Genomic DNA, 22,005 nt, shown 5'->3' on the forward strand with positions numbered 1-22,005 from the left:
GCTGACAATCCCTACTATCTTCTCCAAACTGTCTCTGGGTTTGGTTGCTGCTCCAAGGGACCTAGGACACAGCTGTGGATAGAGGCCCACATCTGAGGAGCCCATTCCACATTTCATGCCACAGCACTCTGAGCCTTTATGCAAACTAAACAGAGCCAGGACAGCTATAAATTGTGGTTAGATGATTGTGCATTTAATGCTTCTCATAAACGCATAAAGTTTGTCTTCAGAAAGCTGTAATGAAGAAAAGCAGATTGAAGCCAGGAAGTGTCTCGTTAGCATGTGATGGAAATGTTAATCAGGGCTCCTTAAGGAGGATGTGATTAATTCATTTCCCACTCACTGCTGTGGGAGGGTCTGAGGACAAATCTGGAAGCAAAGGGTAAATTGGTTGGAAGGGGCAGAGGGAAGGGGCTGCTCTGTGATGAGTTGGGCTCTATAGAGTTGCACTGGGTGCTTCTCCCTCGTGTTGTTGTGCTGCTGTGGGCCTGGAGCAAAGACTGACCTGACAGCTGGCCTCACAGAAATAGGTAAGAAATGGTGCTCTCAGCTTCCTCATCTGAAAGTTGGAGGTGGGCACGTGTTTGATGAACAGAACTGTGCAATGAGGGAAGTATCTGAGAGCTATGAAGTTAGCTGCAGCTGAGAGCCTGCTCCTTCCTCTCCTGTTGTCTCCTGGTCCCTCTGTGCTGCTCTGGTGGCCCTGCTCTGTTTGGAACTTGTTGCTGTTTTCCGAAGGGCTTTCAGGTGTCTGAACAGAACTGAAAGTTTGAGTTCACTTCCCTTGGACTTTCATTAGTTATTACGTCTGGTTTGGATTCAAATTTCATCCTCGTTATTGCGCTTTTCACGCTCTGCCTGAAGCCTCAGTGTTGTAAAGGAGCAAAAATCCCCAGTCCCTGGGGGCCTCTATTGAATATGACTCTGGTAACATCTGGGACTCTTCCACCCCAACAGATTCGCAAGTACAGAGAGGCTTTATTTTACTGACTAATGCAGCAGAAAAGAATAAAACTTCTGAAACAGTGAGACTGTAAACCAAACCCATTAAACCTGATTATTGCCAATTTGTACCCAGTACCTGTGGCTTGTTGGAAGTTCTTGCCTGTGGTTAACTGGCATTCGTTGTTGTTTATGTGTTTATTAGTTTGTACCCAACATATGTTTAATGGCTCTTCTGCTCCATTTTTTTTTTTATTTTTTGCTGTGGTTTTAATCTGTTTTTTGCAATGCATGGTGGTCGCAGCAGTCACAATCTTGTCTCTTCCCTGCAAGGTTTGCTGACCTTTTTGTGAGAGGCCCTTTTGTGATGGGCTTTGAACTCTTGTCCTTCTCTCTAATGCTGCCTTTGTCTGATGATGCAAGGAACAACGTGGTAATGAGTTCGGTGGCTGTGTCAAATTCTGGCTGAGGGCTGGAGGGGTTGAGGCCATACCTTTTTTTGAGATAGCTGCTACATCCCAGCACCATCTGGGCAATTGGAAAATATTCCAGCTACTCCAGAGTCAGCAGAGTTGTTGCTTTTGTCAACAGAAAGGATCTTCTGGATCTTCTGGATCTTCTAACACTTCAAGTGGGTTGTTGGATGGTTCCAGAAGCAGGACCCCATATAGGAAGATTTATCTTTCACCTGTTTGTGCTGGAACTCCTTTGTCTGGGGCCTTGGTGTTTGCAGAGATCTCCTCCTGTAGAACATTATTTCTGTGCTTATGCTCAGTTGTATCCGGAAATTAATCCAGTTTTTAAGGCTCTGTGAAAGATGGTCTTTTCATGGCATACTTTACGAGAGTAAGGAAATTACTATTCCCACAAATGCTGCCTCTGTAGCCAGAGGGAAATGATGTGGCTCTCCAGGGAGAATGGTTGTCCTGCAGCAAGGAAGGAGCCCAGGGCTCTCTGTGCAGAAGGAGCAGTGTTCTGGGGACACGTGGATCTGTGCTGGGCTAGCAGGGGAGTGCCTGCTGTGTGTGTTATCCTGCAAAGGGCAAGCTGGGATTGGAAATCCAAACTGCTCCATCTGTGTGCCTTCTGGTCACCTTTCCTGGCACCTGGAAGAAAAGGTGCCAAACCCAAGGGTTTTTTTCTTTTTGTGGCAATACAGTCCCAAAGGTGCTGAGCTCTATGCTGTGAGCTGGGCAGCTTTCAGCAGGGCACTAACTTCAAACACTTGGGTCCATAAACACATGCTGTGTGCCCTGGTCCTTGCCCTTCATATCATATTCCAGGAACATTCATATACGCTCATTAGAGACCTCTCCTGTCCTGCCAGGCTGCTGATCAGCTGCTCTTGAGCACCAGCCCCTTAAAAGCACACACAGATGCTGGCTGTGGCTCTGGCCCTCAGGTCTACCCACTTCCTCACTGCTGTTACAAAGACCCCATAACCCAGCTCTGCTCTGAGCAACTTGAGGAAGAGCTGTCCTTCCTACCTGCCTCACTCGAGTCCCACACCTCACCTGCAGCAAGCCCTTCAGCTGCAGCAGCTGCTCCCTTCTTAGCCAGGAAACCAACATTTCTGCTCACGTTTTAAGCTCGACTCTGTAAGGAATGCAAACTATTACTTCAGTGCCTGCATTTCTCTTACGGGGCTGAAGGAATGTTACCTTTGCTTAGTTGGTAGGATAGATATATTCCATAACTCTTTGGGGAATTAATATTCATGCTATTAACTTTAACATATTGCTCTCAGTTCCACATCTTTTTGGTTTAACAAGCAGTTGCAGGCTCAAAATGATGAGCTTGGTTGAAAACGGTGCACCTCTCTTTGGAGTCTGGGGACTGAGTTTTACCAATTAAAGTCAAAATATGTGTGAACTGCACTGTGGAAAATCAACGTTCAAATTAGTAGCGTGTGGGATTAAAGTTACTGCTGTAAGAGGACCTTGCTGGAGGTCAGTGCAGTCCTCACCTGGAGGAGGCTGCCTGAGGTCAGGGTCCCTATGGGGCAGCTGGTTCAGCTTTTTGTGTAAGCTTGTCCTTAGGGATGCTCATGGCTGCAAGTTGGAGCACCCCTGGGCAGTGCTGCTGTCAGGAAGCACCACAGCTCCAAAAACCTCAGTGCAAGGAGGTGGAGGCGGACAAGAAAGGCGGCAAAACTCAAACATCTCTTGGCAGTATCTGCAGTCACTTCTGGTTCTGGAGCTCACTTCAGGTTTTTACTCTTATTGTTTTTTTCTGGCAAGAATGTCATGATAGAAAGGTCCTGCAGATATGATACAGGTCTCATAGCTTTGGGAGGGCCTAAGGTACAGCTTCTCACTTTGCTGTAGGGCAGTCACTGAAGTTTCCTGCCGCAGGTATTTTGGTAAAAACACTTCTGGAACTTCTTTCCAGTCTTCCAAATTAATAGGTGGCTTCACGCCTCCTCTCGGCTGCTGCAGCACGAGGTGTGACGTGCTGGGGAGAACACAGGGAGGAGAAAACCCCTCTGAGTCTGTTCTGGGAGAGACCCAGGGGCTCCTTCTCTACCAAATGGATCCTACTGAGCAGTTCTTCCCTTCTCTGAAATTATGTGGCCTCGTTCTTCACCCCTTCACTCCCTGAAAGGAGCTGTGTTTGCATGGGTATGGCACAAAGTTACGCTCTGCATGGGAAGCTGGTGACATCAAACTCAAACACTGATGGGTGCAATAATCATTAACAGATCGTTTAGAAGAAGTGTAAAGCTTCTTAATGAGCGCTTTATCGGGAACCTCCTTCTGGAACATGTTCAATGGGGTTTTCTACCTTAATCCCACGTAGCTTTCAGCCACGTTTTAAAAGTGCTTGGAGTGATTTAAACGATATGAGCACCTAAGAATTAGAGATATATATAATAATATAAAACTGACATAAAGAATGGTCCAGCCTTCAAACAAAGCGCCCTGCTAGCCTTGATAGTGAAAATGAGTTTGCTTTGCCCCTGGGTTATTTTGTGCTACTGAGTTTGTGGCTCCAGTCCAGGGTAATTTCTAATAATGCTTTTCTATCTGTGAGCGTGAAGTTGTCACTCTTTCAGCATCCGTGTGTCATGAGCTCTTCTGTCCCACTCTTGCTCACCTCGAGTGACTCATTTCTGTAGCCGATGTACTCAGCTTCTTGCCATCTTGCCACCCATACGTAGGCAATTGCATAAAGAAAGAAATAACAAGCTCTCACACCATTAAATTCAAGGAGCTGATGCATTATGAACGTGGAAAACAGAAGCAATAGAGTGCCTTGCTAATTTTTACATTAATTTACACCAGAGGGAATAAGAAGTCTCCTAAATCAGATGCTAATTTTGTTTATTTAACTTCCTAGTCAGCACAGTGACCTTTCATCCACGAGTAAGAACAAATTAGCGCAGAAGTTCTTTGTGGGAGGCTGGAGAACTTGTCTCAACCTGATACTGAATAATACCCAATTAAAGCTACTTCCTAACAACTCTGCCTTCCCTCCTAGAAAGGAGTTTCGGATAAAAGAACAAAATGAGATGCCTTTTATTTGCCACTCTACAAAATCTCTTCACGTAACGCAAACAACCCTAACCCTGGTGTGTCTGATACAGGATTTGCAACGCTCTTGGTTATTGGTAAGAGGATAAGGAGCTTATAAATGTTTATCAGGAGGAGGATAAAAGATCCCCTGCCCCCCGTGCTAGGAGAAGAATGGATTTCCATGTTGATCAACAATCAAGGTGGGAGGGAAGCATTTGGTAACAAAGCTGTAGACACAAGAGGAGTTTGTGGAAGGATAGGAGCTCTTCCTATTTGGTAATAGGATAAGAGATGTTAGGCAGGCCCTTTTGTGAGATAAGAAGCTTACTCTAAAATCAAAATGTTTTTTTTTGGTATCAAGGGAACCCAGAGACTTTCTGATGATGGACAGCAGCCCCTGGGGGGTTTGCAGAAAGAGCAGAGGTGCTCTTGAGATGCAGCACAAGTCCATTGAGCGTGGATGTGAGAGCACCTGGAGACCTCAGAGAGCTGTGGCTGAAGGAAAGCACAGGAGATGGCAGCTCCTTTGGGGTCAGTGGATGTGATGGAGCGCTGGCTGGGGGCAGCAGCTGTGATCTGCAGGCATGCAGGGTTTGGGAGAGGTTTGGCATGGAGACACCTCCAGCACTGTCTCCCACCACATGAGATCTCTTTTTAAAAGCCAAGACATCTCAAAGATGCTTTGTAAGTGCACCAGGCACTGGGTTGGCTGCAGGGCTGGGTGGGCAGCTAACAGCAGAAGTAGCTGGCATTAAATCTGTAGCACAAGTTTTGTCACAATAGGTTTGGTTCTTCTGCTGGCAGTGTAGTTCAGGTACAAATGGCCTTCTGCTGCAGCTGGACTGGTGGAAAGGTGATCTGTAAGATCTGTGCTGTGTTGGAATGCAATGCTTGAACACATCTGGTGCTGTTCTATGCAGCCTGTTTTCCCACTGGATTTGAACGAGCCATGGGGACTGGGTGAAATTCATAAGTGTGTGCCAGAGAAGTGTGAACCAAATGTGTGATCCTGTGCTAAGCATGCTGTACTGTAGAGGTCATACTGCACAGCTCCTTTTAGTCCCAGTGAAGTTCCACAGTCGTGTGAGATGTCCTCTTTGAAAGCTGCTCCTCCGAACAGGAACTTGGGACCACAAGATAAAATGAATCCTAGCGTATTTCCAGCTCTGTTCTCCTGTGCCTGGCTGAAGCCATCTGTTCATGCACTGCACGGGTCACTAGATGCTAGGACATGTCACTAGGAGAGAAGCCTATTTAATTCTTCCTATTGCAGAAGGGGCTGGCAAGCAGCCCGGGAGCACTGCATGTACCCACTTCTGCACCCTGAGTCTGAAGGGTTTGAGCTGCAAATTTAAACCCATCCATGCTCATGGCTCTCCCTCCCACCCCGCTGTGCACATGGACTCGCCTCCAGCTCCAGCATGCAGGTCAGCTCAGCTGAGGGCTGAGGTTTGGGCTTCCTTCCAGTTGGGTACAGGGAACGGATTCCAGCCTTGCTTATCCTCCCCTTGATGAAGCCTCCAGCTCCAATCCCAACCCGTTATCGGAGGGATCCAGATGCCAACCAGCAGAGCGTGGTCTTTGGCAGGGCCTGTCCGTGCTGTGGCCTCTTTGTAGGACCATGGAGCAGCAGTGCTGGAGCTGCTCCTGGGGCTGGCAGCAGACCAGGCTGACAGCACATTTATTTATCAGCGGTCGAAATTCGTGTGCTAAGTCCATTCAGATGCCCAAGTTATTTTCTTAATGGATATTGCTCTGCAAATTGTGCACGGTCATTTATTTTTAGATGTGCCCATTGGTTTTGGGGAGGAGCAGAGAGATGCTATGGACTTGTCCCCTCTGAGCTCTGGTACCTGTTGGTGCGTGGCAGAGCTTCACCATAAATAACCCCCAGCTCTGTAAGATCTGTAGGATGCGCGCTCAGCATCTGGCTGCATGTCACCCCCAATAAATACAATATAAAAACATCCCTGGGACCCTCCTGAGCGAGCTGCTGCCCCGGATGTGTCCCACGTCAGGGGCTCTCCCTGCTCTCCCACCCGTGGGGAGCTCACATTTCCCACTTCCAGATGAATCTCCCTCTCTGGAGTCTGACTCCAGCAAAGGAATGATTTGCACTTACAGCACTGCTAATGAATTTCTGAAATAAGGAATTAATTACCGTCTGTCTAAATTAGAGTTGTCCTATCCTTTGAGATCCATCTTTTTGATTCTAATTAATTTTAAAAATTACTTCTAGAGTCTTCAGTAGAGATTCTAATTTATTTTACTCTAATATTATTTCTCTGATAAGCAATTTAATTTTTAAGATCGGAATCCGCCTAATCTCGAATTTGTCACACAAACTCCTCTCTCTCAGATACTGTTTACGGAATTTGGGAGATGACAGACGATGCACAAATCCTTTCTTCTTTTTTCCTTTTAAACACCTGAATGCGTGTTCAAAGGAGATTAATTGAAACCCTTCACTGCGCCGTGTTTAGGAAAGATCCTTAATATTTTAGAACCAAAAACAAATATTAGTTAGAAAGCTTCTCTAATTGCGCTATTTCACGGAGAAAAATGCATGTCTAATTTGCTTTTTTTTTTTTAAAGAAGAACATTTGCTTTATGGGTATTTGCTGGAGTCTGACAGTTACTTAACTGGCTGTTTTTATTAACTCGTGTTCTCAGCATCGGGCGCGCTGGCAGCTGGGGAAAATTCAGATATCAATTTTACGTTCTTATCTAAGCTGCCATCCCACAGGCTGCAATGAGCTGCACAGCAAACTTCGCTCTGACTCCTGAATTTGTCCTGTCTGAGTTTCAGACTTCATTATTTTTGCCCTTGGTGGTGATTCCTGCACCTCAGCTGAGACTGGGGCTCCCAAGTGCTTCATCTCTGGGGTCTTCAATCCGAGCACAAAAGCCCACAAAGGGCAAATCTTGGCCCACTGGCCCGTCTCTTCCTCTGCTTGGTGGCAGCCTTTGGCAAGGATGAGGGCAGGTGGATTTGTGACATTTAGAAGTGATGGTAGGGCAGCTGGTCCTACAGGCTGGGTCTCCATCTTGGTTATCAAGCAACACCCCATGTTGGAAGGGGCCCACCATCATCTGCATCATGGGTACCATAGAATATCCCAAATTGGAAGGGACCCAGAACGATCGTTGAGTCCAAATCCTGAGCAGTTTATAGGCACACAGCCCTCTCCATTGGCACTTGTGTATTTTCTTGCCAAATATGAATAAAAGGTTTAAAAACATATTAGCAAGGGACAGATGTGAGTGGAGATCTCACAGTGCTTGCCAAAACTCTTGCAAAAGCAACCTTACAGAGCTCTGGAATTCTTCCTGGCAACTCCATGGAATTTGGGCTTTCCATGTATATCTTTGTGGAGAAGACCCCTTCTCTGCAGCCCTTCCATGCCCCATCTTATGGTACATGATAGTTTTCACACTGATGTGTGCTGAGAAGCTCTGGTTTAATGAAGCTGATGCAGTTACTTGACTGTGCACCTGCTTGCTGTGTAGGGAAGACCTTGTCCTTGTAAAACTCTGCTGCTTATGTTGGCATGCAGGGGAGGCAAGAAAGTCCTTCGTCATTTTGGACAATTTTACATTATAGTTTGTTTGGGTTCTTAAGCTCCTTCTATTTGTATTTTTTAATTCCCACCTGCGTGTGGTATGGATCTTGGATTCTAAGAATCCCAGATGCTTAGCAGATGGTTAGCTCGAAAAAATAATCAAAGAGGCAGCAAAATTCTGTGTTCATGAGCTCCTATTTATTTCAATCTGGTGTTTTGCCTCACAACAAGACTAATAAGCAATTACTCTAGCATCTCAAATGCTTATGCAGTGTAAATGCATCTGTCAACCAGATTCAACATCATCAATAAAGCTGCCAAAGCTGTTCATAACTCAATGATATATGCTTTGAGCATCTTTTTTGAATATAATTTAAAGATTGCAGTCCTATGATTCCGACATTATTTTATATGTGTTTAAAATACCTCCAGCTGGAAAGATCGCTGCCTTGCGTCACATAATCACCTCTGCTGTGTGGGCTGCTGTCAGCTGTGCCATTTGGCTTGTGTGCCCATCACAGTTCTGGCTGTTCCTACAGGGCTCCCACTGGGGATGCTGGAGATGCAGGCAGCTCTATGGGATTTGCAGCATTTCGTTCCTCTTTTGCTCTTCTGGTGAACGTTTTCCCCTGTGCAGAATTCCATTGCAGTGTGAGAACTCCTTAACAGAGAAGGTGTATTTCACAGTGCCTTGGGTAGTAGTTTTTTGGGTTTGTTTTCCCCATTTTAATGTTCTCTAAAGACATCTATTTGTAAGGGGCCGGCTGCTGTGATCAGTCTCTATGTATACATGCACATCTTAATTGTTTTTCTGAATTTCAATCCAATTTGACAGCAATGTCCAAAAAATGATGATTTCATTATTACGCATGAACAAATTATAGCTCCTTGCTGCAAACTGGCACCTAGCCATAGCTTTGGAATTACTTAACAGGCAATGAGAATCCCCTCCCTCCCCCCCCCCCCCCCCCCCCATGCTGCTGTCATACCTCCCTTTCCTTACCACCTTCCCTCACCTACTTTGTGCCTGAAAACTTTTTGTATCATTATAAAATCACAATCATTTGAGTTGGAGGGGCCCCTTAAAGGCATTTTGGTCCCACTGCCTGCATGCGCAGGGACACCCACAGCTCCATCAGTGCTCAGAGCCCCAGCAGCCTCACCTTGGCTGTCTGCAGGGATGGCCACTATCACCTCTCTGGGCAACCTTTGCCACTGCTTCAAGTGCCCTCGTATCCAATCTTTTCTTTATATCCCAATAGTGTTTGTGGATGCGGAGATCCATGCCTCAGCTGTAGGAAGAGCAGCCCCACAAGCTCAGCTGTTCATTATATCCCAAAGGCAAAGGAGAGGCCTTCATGCATGTCCCAGCTGCTGGAAATACTTTGATCAGATGTAGCAGATTGCCCTGGGACACTAAGCTGTGGGAAACAGCTCTTCCTCCATGTCAGTGCTGCTGAGCTGAGGCTTTCAACCTGTGTCATCAGATTGTGGAAAATACAGGGTATTTTCTTTGTTGAGTGTGGGTTGGTCTGGTTGGTGCCTGCCAGTTGCTGGTCCAGTGTGGAGGCACAAAGACACGCCTGGAGTCCCAGCTTCAATACCAGCATCTTGGTTGTGCTCAGAGGCATGTGAATGCCGAGGACCCACACTGAAATGAGCATCATTCTGCTCCATCCTTGCATCAACTAAAGCCAGGTGGAGCAAGGCAGAGGCTGTGGGCATGGCTGACAGCCGTGTGCAGCCAAATCACTGACAGCTGTCCTGCTTTGCCCCCTGCTGCTCACCATTACCTGGTCACACTTATCCAGGTGGGGTCTTGGCATCAGAAATGGATGCTGAAATCCCTTGCAGTTTAACTGCCCCATCTCAGCTTTCCGGAGCTGTTGTTACAGTGGTTCAGGATGGACCCTGCTCGGCTCTCTCCCTGAGGGGTAGAACCCAGCTTTCTGTCACTGTGTAATGGGATTATGGTCATTTTCTTGTTTACCAGCTTTCCTTTAGCTCTCAGTGTGGCTGTTTGCTATCAGGGCACTCTCAGCCACTTGCGTTTTTCCAAGTGCAGCGCACGTTCCCCAGCTTGAAGCAGAGCAGCTCATCAATCACAGGAAGCGATGCTCGCTGGGGTTTGGTTCCTTCTTATCTCTGCTACCAAATTCTCACAGACCCTCTTGGCCACGTGTTGCTGTTGCACTCGGGACTGACTGTTCCTCCCATCAGGATCACCTTGTGAGAGCCAAAATCCTCTGCTCACATTGCAAGCTGACTGTGCTTGTTTACTCTGCCTCTGTTTTCTCGCTGCCTACCAGTGTGAGCCTCCTGTGCTTTCGGTTTGTGTTGTGCCTTAAACCAGAGTTAATGGAATAGAGATTTCTGAGAAAAGAGATCACGAGGTTTCTTTGTGATTATAGATTTTTTTTTTTAAAGTTTCTGTGCAAATAAGAACCTGAGCATGTCAATGCAGGAGGCAATGCATGGCTTCACTACTCTGCTCTCTCAACTGTGGGAGCTCCTGAGGGGAAAAGAGCTGGTTAAAGCAGCAGGCTAGGAGCAGCAGCCCGAGGCTGGGAAAAGGAATTGTTACAGATGGGCTATTTGGAAAAGCTCAGCTTTGGGAAGAGGTCAGCTGTGTTGTTTGTGTCTTTGCAATGGGCTCTATTTTATTTTGTCAGCTTCCCTTACCTTTTGCAAATAGCTGCCACCTCTGTTAAGATGGGCTCTGCATTCCTTAGATACCTGTGTTCAAATTGCTCCTCCTGGGTCTGCCATGCAAGGAAACTAAAAACCCAGATCCACCCAGAGCATCCCCTGCAGCTTCTGTAACTGGTGACATTGGATGCTCACCAAAACGCCACCCACAAACAGTGAATCTGGAATGTACCATTGGGCTGAGGAGGAACCGGAGGTTCACCTCAGACTGAGTGTTTTTATACAGCTGATCACAGTGCATGATTTTATTCCATTATATGCTTTTGCAGCTAAGAATAATTGTAAGGTGCAATAGTGATGGTATTTTCCCTTACCCAGCTGACCCTGTCCCACTGAGCTCTCCAGTCTCCTTTTACAGGCAAGAGGCATAGGGAAAGAAAGGTGGCAGAGAAATTTAAAACACTTTACGGAGTATTTTAGAGAAGAGTGATGTGGCATATGTGGAGTGGTTAATAGCATGGTGCAAGTAACTGATGGCACTGATATGTGGGGCAATCGCCATGTGAGCTCACGCTAATTAAACCCTTAATCAGCACAGTGTAACCATCACCACTCAGGGAGATGCTGCCCTGGGTCTGGTGAGAGCTGTGGGTTACAACTGCTGCAAAAATCCCCCCAGCAGCAGAGCCTGGGGGAAATGAGTTCAGTGCCAGAGACCTGGAGGGAGGGGAGCAGCTCGTGCTTACGGAAATGCAGAACTGGCTGCATGAAACTTTCATGATGTTTCTGAGTTTCCCCATGTCGAGGCTTGGTGTAAATTCTGTGCTGCTTGGAGGTCAGTAGGGCAGCTCGCTGCCTATCGATCTTCCTCTCTGCGTTATCATCGGGTGTAACTAAAAACAATCAAGGAGTGTGTGCATGCGAGCCTGCATTCAGGCAGACAAATGCAAATCTCCTTCCTGTTCTGCAGGGTGAATTCCATCAAGGAAATTGGTTTTGGAGTGGAAGCCAGCCCCATTTTTTTTTTTTTTTCTTTTTTTTTTTTTTCCCCAGTAGAAGAAATAGAAACGTCAGGTTTCAGGACCGTATACATCTCTGCCTCTACACCAACAAAAAATAATCAGGCTCCCATCAAAACGTGTCCCCTCTTATCTTGACAGCTGCTGACAGTGATGGAGACTGACAGGTTTGGGAGATCAAACACAAGACAACCCATACTGCATTTCAAACCACCCGAGGCTCTTAAGAGCTGTTGTGACATCTGGAGGTCTGAGGAACACGAATGATGCTCGGCAACACCTCTGTCCACATCAACCCTCATTTAGAATCATAGAATCATTCGAGTTGGAAGGGGCCCTTAAAGACATCTGGTCCCACTCCCTGCACTGAACAGGGACACCCGCAGCTCCATCAGTGCTCACAGCCATCCCCTGACCTTGGGTGTCTGCAGGGTTGGGGCACCACCACCTCTCTGTGCAACCCGTGCTGCTGCCTCACTGCCTTTAGTGTAAGAAATACCACTGTTATAAATTAATAGCTTTCTCCACTTTGAACTTACTATCCAACATGTGCACTATGTGTGTTTCTCTGTTAGGGATCAGGCTGTCTTGAAGGCAGGAGGCCGTGGGAATGGTGATAGGATATGCGAGATGAATATGGAGCTGTAAGAGGATGCCTTGTGCCAAATAGTACATTGGGAACATGACGTGGGTTCCACAGTGACACTGGAGGGAAACCACGAGCAATTGGACTCAAATGGTGCTCAGGGAATGCAGAGAACTCTCCCATTTGCAGCAAGGCTGGCTCACAACACAGTTATTTGAGGGTTATGCAACTGTTGGAGAACACATGATGTGCTCTGGTGACTCAAGGTGAAGCAGGCTGCCTTTTCACCCCTCAGCTGTCAGTTTTCCAGGCTGCTGGCACATATAGGCCTGAGAGCTGTGAGGGGCAGCACTGGGCCTGGTGCAGGGGATGCTGCTCCCAGCAGTGCCAGCGTGTTAATGATGCAATAATGTGGTTACATTTCCCACTTTTCTGAGCACTGAGCACTGCGATTACTTCATCTCAATAATGTCCAGGCTCAGGCTGCCATGTTAGCTTCCTGAAGTGCAATTTACAGGCGTGATAAATAAGCCTTTAAGCCATAGAATCAAAAATAATTAGCCTTATATCTCAATCCTTCCTTTATCTGCTGTTCCTTTTTCCTCAAGGGCCGTGCAGATGTGGTACTCAGGGACGTGGTGTAGTGGGTGATGTTGGTGACGGGTGAACAGTTGGACCAAATGATCTCCGAGGTCTCTTTCAACCATAATGATTCTATGATTCCTACTCTAATATTAGGTGACCTCCAAGCATGGAATACAGCATGGAGAGGGTTGTCTGGATGGCCTCCGAATTGTCTGTACCTTTTTTGTGTGGTTCTGTTTCACCAGCTCAGCCCAGGGCACTGGGCACAGTGCTGGCAGCTCATGTCCTCAGATCCTGAATGGGATGGAGAGAGCAAATCTCCTCCTAGGACACAGCGAGTGGCACCTGAGCTCGGTGGCTGTGCCTGGTGACACTGCTGAGCACCCTCACCAACTGCATGTCATACAGAGCACAGCTGCTCTGAGCTGGTTTACTCAGCACAATACAGACGTGTCTGCTTTTGCTGTCAGTTGCTCTGAGCAATCCCAAGCAGAGCAGCTTGAAAGAGTGGAGAGTTTCTTGTCTCCACTCTTTCCTTTAAACAAATGGGCATTTTCTTTCTTTCTTTCTTTCTTTCTTTCTTTTTTTTTCTTTTTTTTGAGCAGCTAATGTTCATTTTGCGTGCAGGCACGCAGTTCCAATTCTGTTTGAGAATGCACACAGTGCAGTGCAAAAATAAAGATTGCATCTCATCCATAATGCATGCCCCAGCAATCCGCTTTAACAAATTACCCAAGTAGATTCCTCTGATGGGGCTAAGGGGAAAGGGGGGGTGGGGGGAGGGATTGTAACAAGTATCTTTCTAAAGAAAGGAAAGGCAAACACGCACAAAAAGTAGGCAGCAGGGCTTTTCTCAAGAGGAATCGATTCAGAAAGCAGGTTGGGTGCTGGGCTTGGACAGGACCGCAGCCCTGAGATCCCTGACCTCCCTTCAGATCATTGCGCTCCATGGAGGGCACATCTTCAGGCTCTTAAAGCCGGGCAGAGGGGAAGAAGGGGTGCCCCTGTGTGTGAGGTTATCCTGCATGGGGGAACCCGTGTGCGTGGGGGTACCCGTGTTGTACCATGTTGGGGGTACCGTGATAGGAATGGGAGGGTGGTTGGACTAGATGATCTTGCAGGTCGTTTCCAACCTTGTGATTCTGTGGTTGTTGACACTTTATTTCCACCCATTGCAGACATGAGCAGGAGGGCAGCGTGCGGCACTTTGCAGAGCGCAGTGCTGCCAGGTGAGGCTTCGTGTCGGAGTCAGCAGCCTGCAAAGCCTTTTGGCTTTGAGTGTCAACAGAACGTCAAAAGGCGCTGCAGCTATTTCTGGTTTTGGTGGTGGTGTTTTGTTTTTTTTTTTTTCTTTCCTCCTCTCTTTTCCATATTGCAGCTCCTGTTGAATTTGGAAGTGATGACAGGAGCCGCTTTGTCTCGTTCAGGGTTGAGAATAAACCCGGAGTGCAAGCAAGGTGTGTGCACCTCGCTCAGCTCTGCAGGCTGACATTCAGCAGGGTGTGAGCCCTGTCCTGCCTGAACCCCGGTGTGAATTGCACCCCCCAGCACACCCCCCCCAAAACGCAGCTTCGGTGAATTAAAATACCACCCTGTTCTACTGTGCTTTTGTTTTTAAACGCTTGACTGCATTAGCATTGATTTATTTTTAATACAGCCAGCTGCCGTGATTTGGGGCATTGCTTCTGTTTGTTCGCTTTGGCGACTGTAATGTCAGCTACAGGCACAGCCTGCAGGACGGGGCTGGTGGCAGGAATGTTGTGTGACACCAGCAGCGCCTTCACTCACTGCTTGTAGGGGCTTAAGGAGAAGGAAAAAGCATTCTCTTGCTTTTCTCGCTGTTTCCAATCACCTTGCACATGAAATGGAAGCATGGACAGGAACTCCCTAAGTAAATGAGCCCCTCCTTTAATTCTATTTGCTTACGCCGCTGATTTTTCTCCCCCGTAATTATTTTTACAGGAAAACTTAATTCTGTGTAATGGGGACAAAGTTTAACACTCCATAAGCTTTGTCTGCTGCAGCCCTCCATCTGCTACGCTTGTTTAGCTTAATTGTCTTTAAACTGGCCCAGTAAATAGCGCGTTTGAGAGGCGCTCCTCGTGGAGATGCAATGCTTTGATCTCATAGAACTGCCTCGTTTTAAAGAGCTGATGATCCACCAGTGTTTTTTTCTTCCCAGTAGGGAACCTGTCTGCCTCACCTGGCCTGCCCTGCCAGAGCTCCATTCAGACTGATGGAAGGCAAAGGGGCTCAGGAGCAGAGCTGGGCACAGCAGGGACCAGCAGGAGTCAGTGACAAATCAGCTCAGGAAAAAAAGGAAACGTTTAATTTTTATTATTTAATCACAGATGGTGTAGGGGGAAAAAAAAAAAGAAAAAAAAAGCTGCACAAAGAGCAAGAGAGGGGTTGCACTATATATAGATGTACAGCTGTTTCCTTCAGGTGTTATAACTCAAAAACGTAGGATGATTAATTTTGAAAGTTGAAATGTATAGCAGATTCTGATTACATCTGAGTGTCTATAATTTAGCTACTTAGTAAAATTAACTTGACGTTTTTAGTGAGCTGTGAGGACAATAATGTGTGAAGAGACTGAAGAGCAAGTTTGACTGCATGCTCTTTCCTTACCTCCCCCCCCTCACTTTTCAATTTGCAAAGTTAAAAATAAACTTTTTCACTTTTTTTCCTGCATCTTTCCTTTAATCCAGATAAATGAGTTTGCCTCCCCCTGCTGTCGGCTGCAGTCCAACGTTTTGCTTCGGAGCATCTCAGAAGGAGAGGTTGAGCACTGTGCAGCCAGGAGCAGCAACAGAGCTTTGGGCAGCCCAGGTAAGTAGCAGCCCAGCTTGGGATCTCATTGTGCTTCAGAGAAAACCCAGTGCTGTGATTTTTGTGAAAATCAGGCAGCTCAGAAGCGTGTGGCTGTTGTTCTACCTTTAATAAATCCCCACCTGCACACACAACCCTTGTGGGGAGCACAGCCAGCATTCAGTGAGCACAAACTCATTTTCCAGTGAAAGCCTCTTGCTCTTGCCTCTTCTCCAGAGCGCAGCACGAAGGACCCAACAGAACCCAACCCTGTGCTGAGATATCCCACACCTCGTGCCAACCTCTGTGGATGATGAGGGTAAGTTATCTTGTACAGCATCATCAACTTCATTTTGTTCCACGGAGCCAGGACTGCATCATGTTTTTGTAACCAACAAGCACTTTCAGTTATGGGCGTGAGAGGGTTAAACTAAATGATGTCCCAGCTCATGCTGTGCCACTGCCTGCATAGAGTCTGCGTGGGCAGCTTGGACTGAGCTGTGGAAAAGGCAACAGAGGATGAAGGGAACACAACCACGTACGTGTGGTGCTGCCTGGCCAAAACATTACTATGAGAACACTTTTAAAAGTAATAATAAATGATTAGCTTTAAAATTAGGACATTTAGAGTGTTTGTAGCAGAAAAATGGATTTCAAAACTGTCAAGCTTTGGCCTTTCTGCGAGGTCCTGTTCTCTTAGTATGGATTTGAGGGGTACAGAAGGGAGTGCAATGCTTCTGCCAACAGCAAAATGCCTTTTGATTGTGGCTGCTTGAAAGCAGGTTCTCAAAGGGAGAACTTAGCAGTGATGTGAGCAAACACAGCTGCAAGGGCTGCATTCCATTTGCTCCATGATGACAGACTCAGAGCTTCTTTGCCTTCTTTGTTCAACAAGAGCTCGAAGTTCTGCCGTCTCAAACAAAACAACACAAACAGATCTGTGATTATGTTAAAATTTAATTGAATGGTCTGACCCTATATAGTATTTTCAGACCTAGCATCAATGTATCTTCCTAACAGGGCAGTGAGGAAGCACAGGAGGTGGCTTCCAGGAGAATCTTCCAGATGAGATTTAAATGCTTTTAAATACTGAACATTATTTATGTTACTATAAAGCAACGACAGCTGGCAAAACCATTCTTCTTTCACCTCTGTTCTGTCATTTCAGCAGTAGAGAAAAGGGCTGGAAGATGGATTGTGCTCTTGATTCTTTCAGGACCTGTATGACTACAACAACAAACAGCTGTATAACACAATATAAAATCTCAAGTGAGCCAGCTTTAAAAAAATCTGGGTTTTTTCAATAACTCCAGTACCATGTTTATGTAATAAATATTAAAAACCAACATCTTTTACATTACAGAAAATGTTAAATAAGTTATTTACAAAAAAACAATTTTTTTTGCTCTCCTCCCTCCCCAGGGCTGGTTCCATAAAAATATTCTTTCAGCTCTTTTAACATCAATAAATAGTAAGGCATAAAGAAGCAACCACCATGCAGAGGAACGGTCTGTCTTTATTAGTGGGCCTTTCTCCTTCAGAGAATCCTTTTTTTGCTGGAATAGGAAGCTGGTTTTTGATTGTCAGCTGCTGGGACCTGGTTAGAAAAGCAATAATTAATACTGTTCTGCTGTACTGCACAGATCCAGTCCCTATCCCTGAGCTCTCATCCCGCAAAAGAATCAGCAAATCCTGTGTTCAGCTGATCTACCACGAAAGATGAGATTTCTGTAAGCAGAAAGACTTCATGTCCTCAATCTCTAACTCAGGTAGGACTGAACCCGTGCAGGAGCTGCATAAGGAGGTGCTGCTGATGAGGATAATAGAGAAAAGATTCACAAAAAGAGAGAGAAATTTAAGGGCGGGCTGGGAAGCATACAGCCATTGAGAATGGAATGGTGTGAGGAGAAGGATGCGATTTAGGAGTGGAGAAGTATATTACAGCCTTCTGGGAGTGAAGTCAGAGCCTTCTGGGAGAAATCAAATCTGAACAGTGGATACTTAAACGCTCAAAGTAATTTAATGCTCTGCATTAGCAAAGAGCTGTTTGCAGAAGCTTCACCTATCAGGTCTGCATTTTAGGAAAACAGAAGCACCGGTTGTTAACCCACACTCAGGCTTTAAATAAAGATGCCTTTTGTGAACTTATTCAGTAGACAGCTTATTGGACTGTGAGCTGATGAAAATAAACCATCGGAGAAGAAAAAAGACATCTGAATATTAATCTGGGGAAAGTATCAGAAAAGAGAGAGGGTTTAGCTGTTTGCAGGGCCAGTCATGAAACTCCAATTCAAACATCAAGTAGTGCAGAATATTTATCTTGGTAAACTGCTGTCACCCAGACTTGATCTTAATGTTGTTCCAATTGCAAACCCAAAACAACCTGGACTAATTCTGCAAAATGCTACTGGCATAGCAGAGCCTACTACTGAGCATGTCAAGGAATTCAGCGCAGCAGATACTTCACTTACTTCCAGGTTTCCTCTAGCCTTCTTCAGGACATCATGAGTTAAAACCACTGGAAACAAAGAGGCAATGGTTACAGGACACTGCACTGCACTCAAAGTCTTACAATCAAATAATAAATGATGTACAAACTGACATCTATGAGTTGGGCAGCAGCCAGGCAACCATACACAGCCCCACCACCACCACTTCAGCTTTCTTACTTAGCAAAACCCAGAACTGTTCCTCTGTCCAAAGCCCTGTTTGGGCTCAATCCAAGGCATCAAAGGAACGCTTTCTGTTCATTTTAAGAGAGATGGTGCATGATCTAACAGAGGTTAGGGGGAGAAGGAAGAAAATGGTGCAGTGGAGAGGTTATGTGGGATGATGGGCTGGGAAGACAAGGGGTTGGCAAAGAAGTCAGCCAGCTCCTCCTGCAGTTCAAGGACAAAGCAACCTAGACATGCTTGGGGGAAATCACATCAGTGGCTCACTCTGAAGTGGCCCAAGCTTTCTCTGCTCATTCAGCTAGTTTGCCTCTGCAGGGAGAGAGCAAGACCTGTGAATGGAGGAGGGGATGCTTCTAAACAAAACTGATATTTAGAAATGTCAGGTTAAATATGTGATTCTCTAATCTGTGTCAGCTCCATAACTGCTGAAAAATACCATTCACAAGTGCCAATTTAATATTCCAGTCTCAAAAATAAACAATTTAGCCATAATAAAGATTTTTCATTACAATAATAAGAACCCAACAACTCCAAGGGTATAGCTGTCATGAGATAATTATACCCTTGGCGGATTGCTGCAATTTGGCACTGCATTGTTACATGTTCAGAGGTTCAGATGAGGTTTATAAGCATTACATTCTCTTGCCCAGAGAAAGCAGACAGAAGACTCTGAGCTACAAGAATGTTCCAGTCTCTGACTCTAATGTATTTAGGAATGCTAAACTAAATAACAGAAACCTGAAAATCCTCAGTGGAGTGACCAGCTAGCAGGGTACTTAGAGAATGAAGCCAAGCAAGGTCACCCACTGGAATGCCTGTGGTTGCTGACTAGCAAAACAAAACAAATATAAGCATCATCATAAACTCCAGCCTACGATTCACCAGTTTTGTTGTTTGTACACAGATGCAATTTGGAAACATTTCTGAAATTGCTCTTTAAGGCACAGGTGACTTGACATCCATAATTCCCATAATCAATGAACCTTAAAGAATCTTGTATCTAAGTCTTTCTGTGCTCTTTGCTCATAAAGAGCTCTGCTAGTAAACTCACTTCACCTGGCAAACTAGATTTTTCTAAATCAAAAATATTAAATTCAGTCCATGAAGAGAATTTAGAGTATGTGACACTAATGGTGAAGCTGCTGGATGGCAGGCAGGACTGCGCAGTACAGCTTCAGAGCACACAGGTTTCATGTTATTAGGATCTAATTCTGGGTGTGAAATGGAGTGAGTAAAATAAGAGGGAGATGCTCTGTTTTCTCTCTTAAAGTGTGGTGGAAGGAGAGGCTGTGTCCATAAGGTTAAATCTCTGCTGATTGAAACCCTGCACAGCTCTACTGAAATTACCCACTGTCTGTCTGACACGTCACTGGAACTAGGAACTGACCAAACCAAATCAGTTCATCTCTCCTGAGGGATTTTAGTGGCACAGACACAATAATAGCTTTGATTTTTTTATATGACAAATCCCAAACTGAGTTACTAAAAAACCCTAAACAAAATCTAATTTTAGATTTTGTGTAAGTAACTTGTACGTTATCTGGTACAACACTTCTGGAGGAGGTGATCAAAAACCAGCTCATAAGTGGTAAAAAAGCAACAATAATCTGTATGCAGGAGATATATGAAATTTAGACATACAAATTATAGGCTATGGAGCAAAATAACACAATGAGTTAAATAAGGGCAAAATAAATGACTTGAGGAACACAGTGTTACAATAAACAATAACTCTGCATGATGCAGAGCCTTTTACATTCTAGATTAACTACTGATAGAATGAATGCCATTCAGCACAGCCCAACAGCCTTCATTTTGCTGTTTCTCTAATTCAGTGGAAGCCACGAATTACAAAAAGGAAGAGCCATTGTAAGGCATACACTTACACTGGTCAATGATGACTTTCTCCATGTTTTCCTTCAGCTGGTTTGTAGAGTGCAAGCGTTTCACTGTGCTGTGTAACTTCTTCTCCTGCTCAGTCAGTTTCTTCCGCAATCGAAGTATTTCTGCTTTCATTCCTTCGTCCTGCATCCAGAGATGATGATAATATATTAAAGCATTACAGAAATTATTTATACCCTGTTAGCACTTAGACTTTAGGTTCAGTTTTTGACCACCAATTCTAAGCAGGTCATGGTTGGCACCCTGTAAAACAAGACTTCAAGTAGCCCTGATACAGTCTGCTAATAATGCACTGATCTGGATTCCCCATGCAAAGTTAAGCTTATACATTTGTCTTGCTGTGCTGTGAGATAATAGTACCTTCTGGAATTCTCCCCCAGCACTTTGCTCTTTAGAAGAGCTGATTACTCCTGTGGGGCTAAACAGAAGGCAGCGAATGCTCAGTATCTTTTGGGAGGCATTCTTACATATACTGCATTTAAGACATCAGAAGCACTCTAATGATCGTAAGATCTCAGTATGTTGGGTAAGAAGGTCTAAAAAAGAATTCTAAATAGACTCTAATTAAGAACTGTAGTAGAAACTCAGATCTCTCACACACGAGGTCAGATTTTCTGACTGATCCAGATCAGGGTTTAAATCATACAGACAGAAAAAGCCTTTGTCTGTATCTGTGATGTGCTCAGATCACCCAAGCCAGGCCAACATACAGCTGCCCACATATACTGTGCACATAGGGATAAAAATGGAAGTGTTCCAATATCCCACATATGGAAGTGAGACTTGAAAGATTTATACTGCTTTTCTGATTTAACACATAAAAAACGTTATTAAAATGATATATCAAGTGTTAGCTTTCCTAAAGTTCTATTCTCTTCAGCAATCTCCTGCTTCTTTCAAGAAATACGTACAAAAAAGCTCAGGGAAAAAAAAAAAATTCAGATGGATTTTACAGCCAGAGTTTGAAGCAGTTTATTGTTGAGTGGTGAAATCATGACAGTACAGATAATTCATTCCTCATTCGGTTTACTTTCATTCATTTGCATAGTGCAATCCTTTTTAGTTAAAATGTTATAAAACTTGTCTCGGGGTTTTGTCACACTTTTAAGAAAGCATCCTATTTTACAGCTTAGGCATCAAAAACATAAAACGAAAATGTAGCTCAGATTACATCAAAGTTGCTGAAGTTTCTGTTGTTACTGGAATATATATCATCAAATTGAATTTAATTCTATAACAGGGAGTCCAAATCTTTTCTCACTGAAAGGGAATGTTTGCAGTTTGCCTAGCTTGCCTAAATATCACACAGCAAGGCTGCAGATGAAACCTTCATATAAGGAATCTGGTAAATAAGCAGCTGAGTTGTGCAGTATGGTCAGCACAGGAAGGCAGTGCACATTCAGCCATGGCCTTCAGATGAGAGCTACCTAAAAACTGGGCTACCCACATTGGATTTACAAACCATTTTCCCACATGACATGTTCTTCACTGGTGTGTCCTCCTTGACACACTGCAACAGCTCCAGACAGCAAAACTCAAACAACATGAAACAGAACAATACCTGAGTGCCGTGAGCAGAACTATGTGCTGCTTTCATTGGAAGGGAAACTCTCCAGAGAAGTTTCAATAAACGTGCAGCCTCTTCTAAAATCTGCTGCACTGTGTTGGTGCTTGCAGAAAAGCTTTGCAGCGATGCCTGGTCTGGTACCTGTATTGTAGGATTAGACACACGTTACATTTTACCTTTAAGGAACGATG

At 45.1% G+C, this 22,005-nt stretch overlaps 1 protein-coding gene and 1 long non-coding RNA gene across 5 annotated transcripts in view; one reads left to right on the plus strand and one right to left on the minus strand.

Moving 5' to 3' along the window:
* Positions 1–363: 363 nt before the first annotated feature.
* Positions 364–16,945, plus strand: LOC125702482 (uncharacterized). Of its 2 annotated transcripts, none has more exons than XR_007380622.1 (3): positions 364–530; positions 15,042–15,989; positions 16,839–16,945. It is a non-coding gene; the product is annotated as an uncharacterized LOC125702482 (long non-coding RNA). The 2 variants fall into 2 exon arrangements; XR_007380623.1 differs by having other exon boundaries at positions 16,842–16,945.
* The window catches only part of CDK5RAP2 (CDK5 regulatory subunit associated protein 2), a 72,750-nt gene continuing 67,354 nt past the window's right edge, over positions 16,610–22,005 (minus strand). For 2 of the 3 annotated variants that reach the window (XM_048965807.1, XM_048965809.1), the window contains 3 exons: positions 21,809–21,955; positions 20,232–20,370; positions 16,610–18,188 (listed from right to left, as the gene is read on the minus strand). In XM_048965807.1, the coding sequence (XP_048821764.1) occupies positions 17,986–18,188; positions 20,232–20,370; positions 21,809–21,955 (489 nt within the window). In that variant the 3' untranslated portion in view covers positions 16,610–17,985. The remainder of the gene's footprint in view (positions 18,189–20,231; positions 20,371–21,808; positions 21,956–22,005) is intronic. The other variant, XM_048965808.1, reaches the window with a different exon arrangement.

The sequence above is a fragment of the Lagopus muta genome, chromosome 19, assembly GCF_023343835.1.
Source record: "Lagopus muta isolate bLagMut1 chromosome 19, bLagMut1 primary, whole genome shotgun sequence".
NCBI lineage: Eukaryota > Metazoa > Chordata > Aves > Galliformes > Phasianidae > Lagopus > Lagopus muta.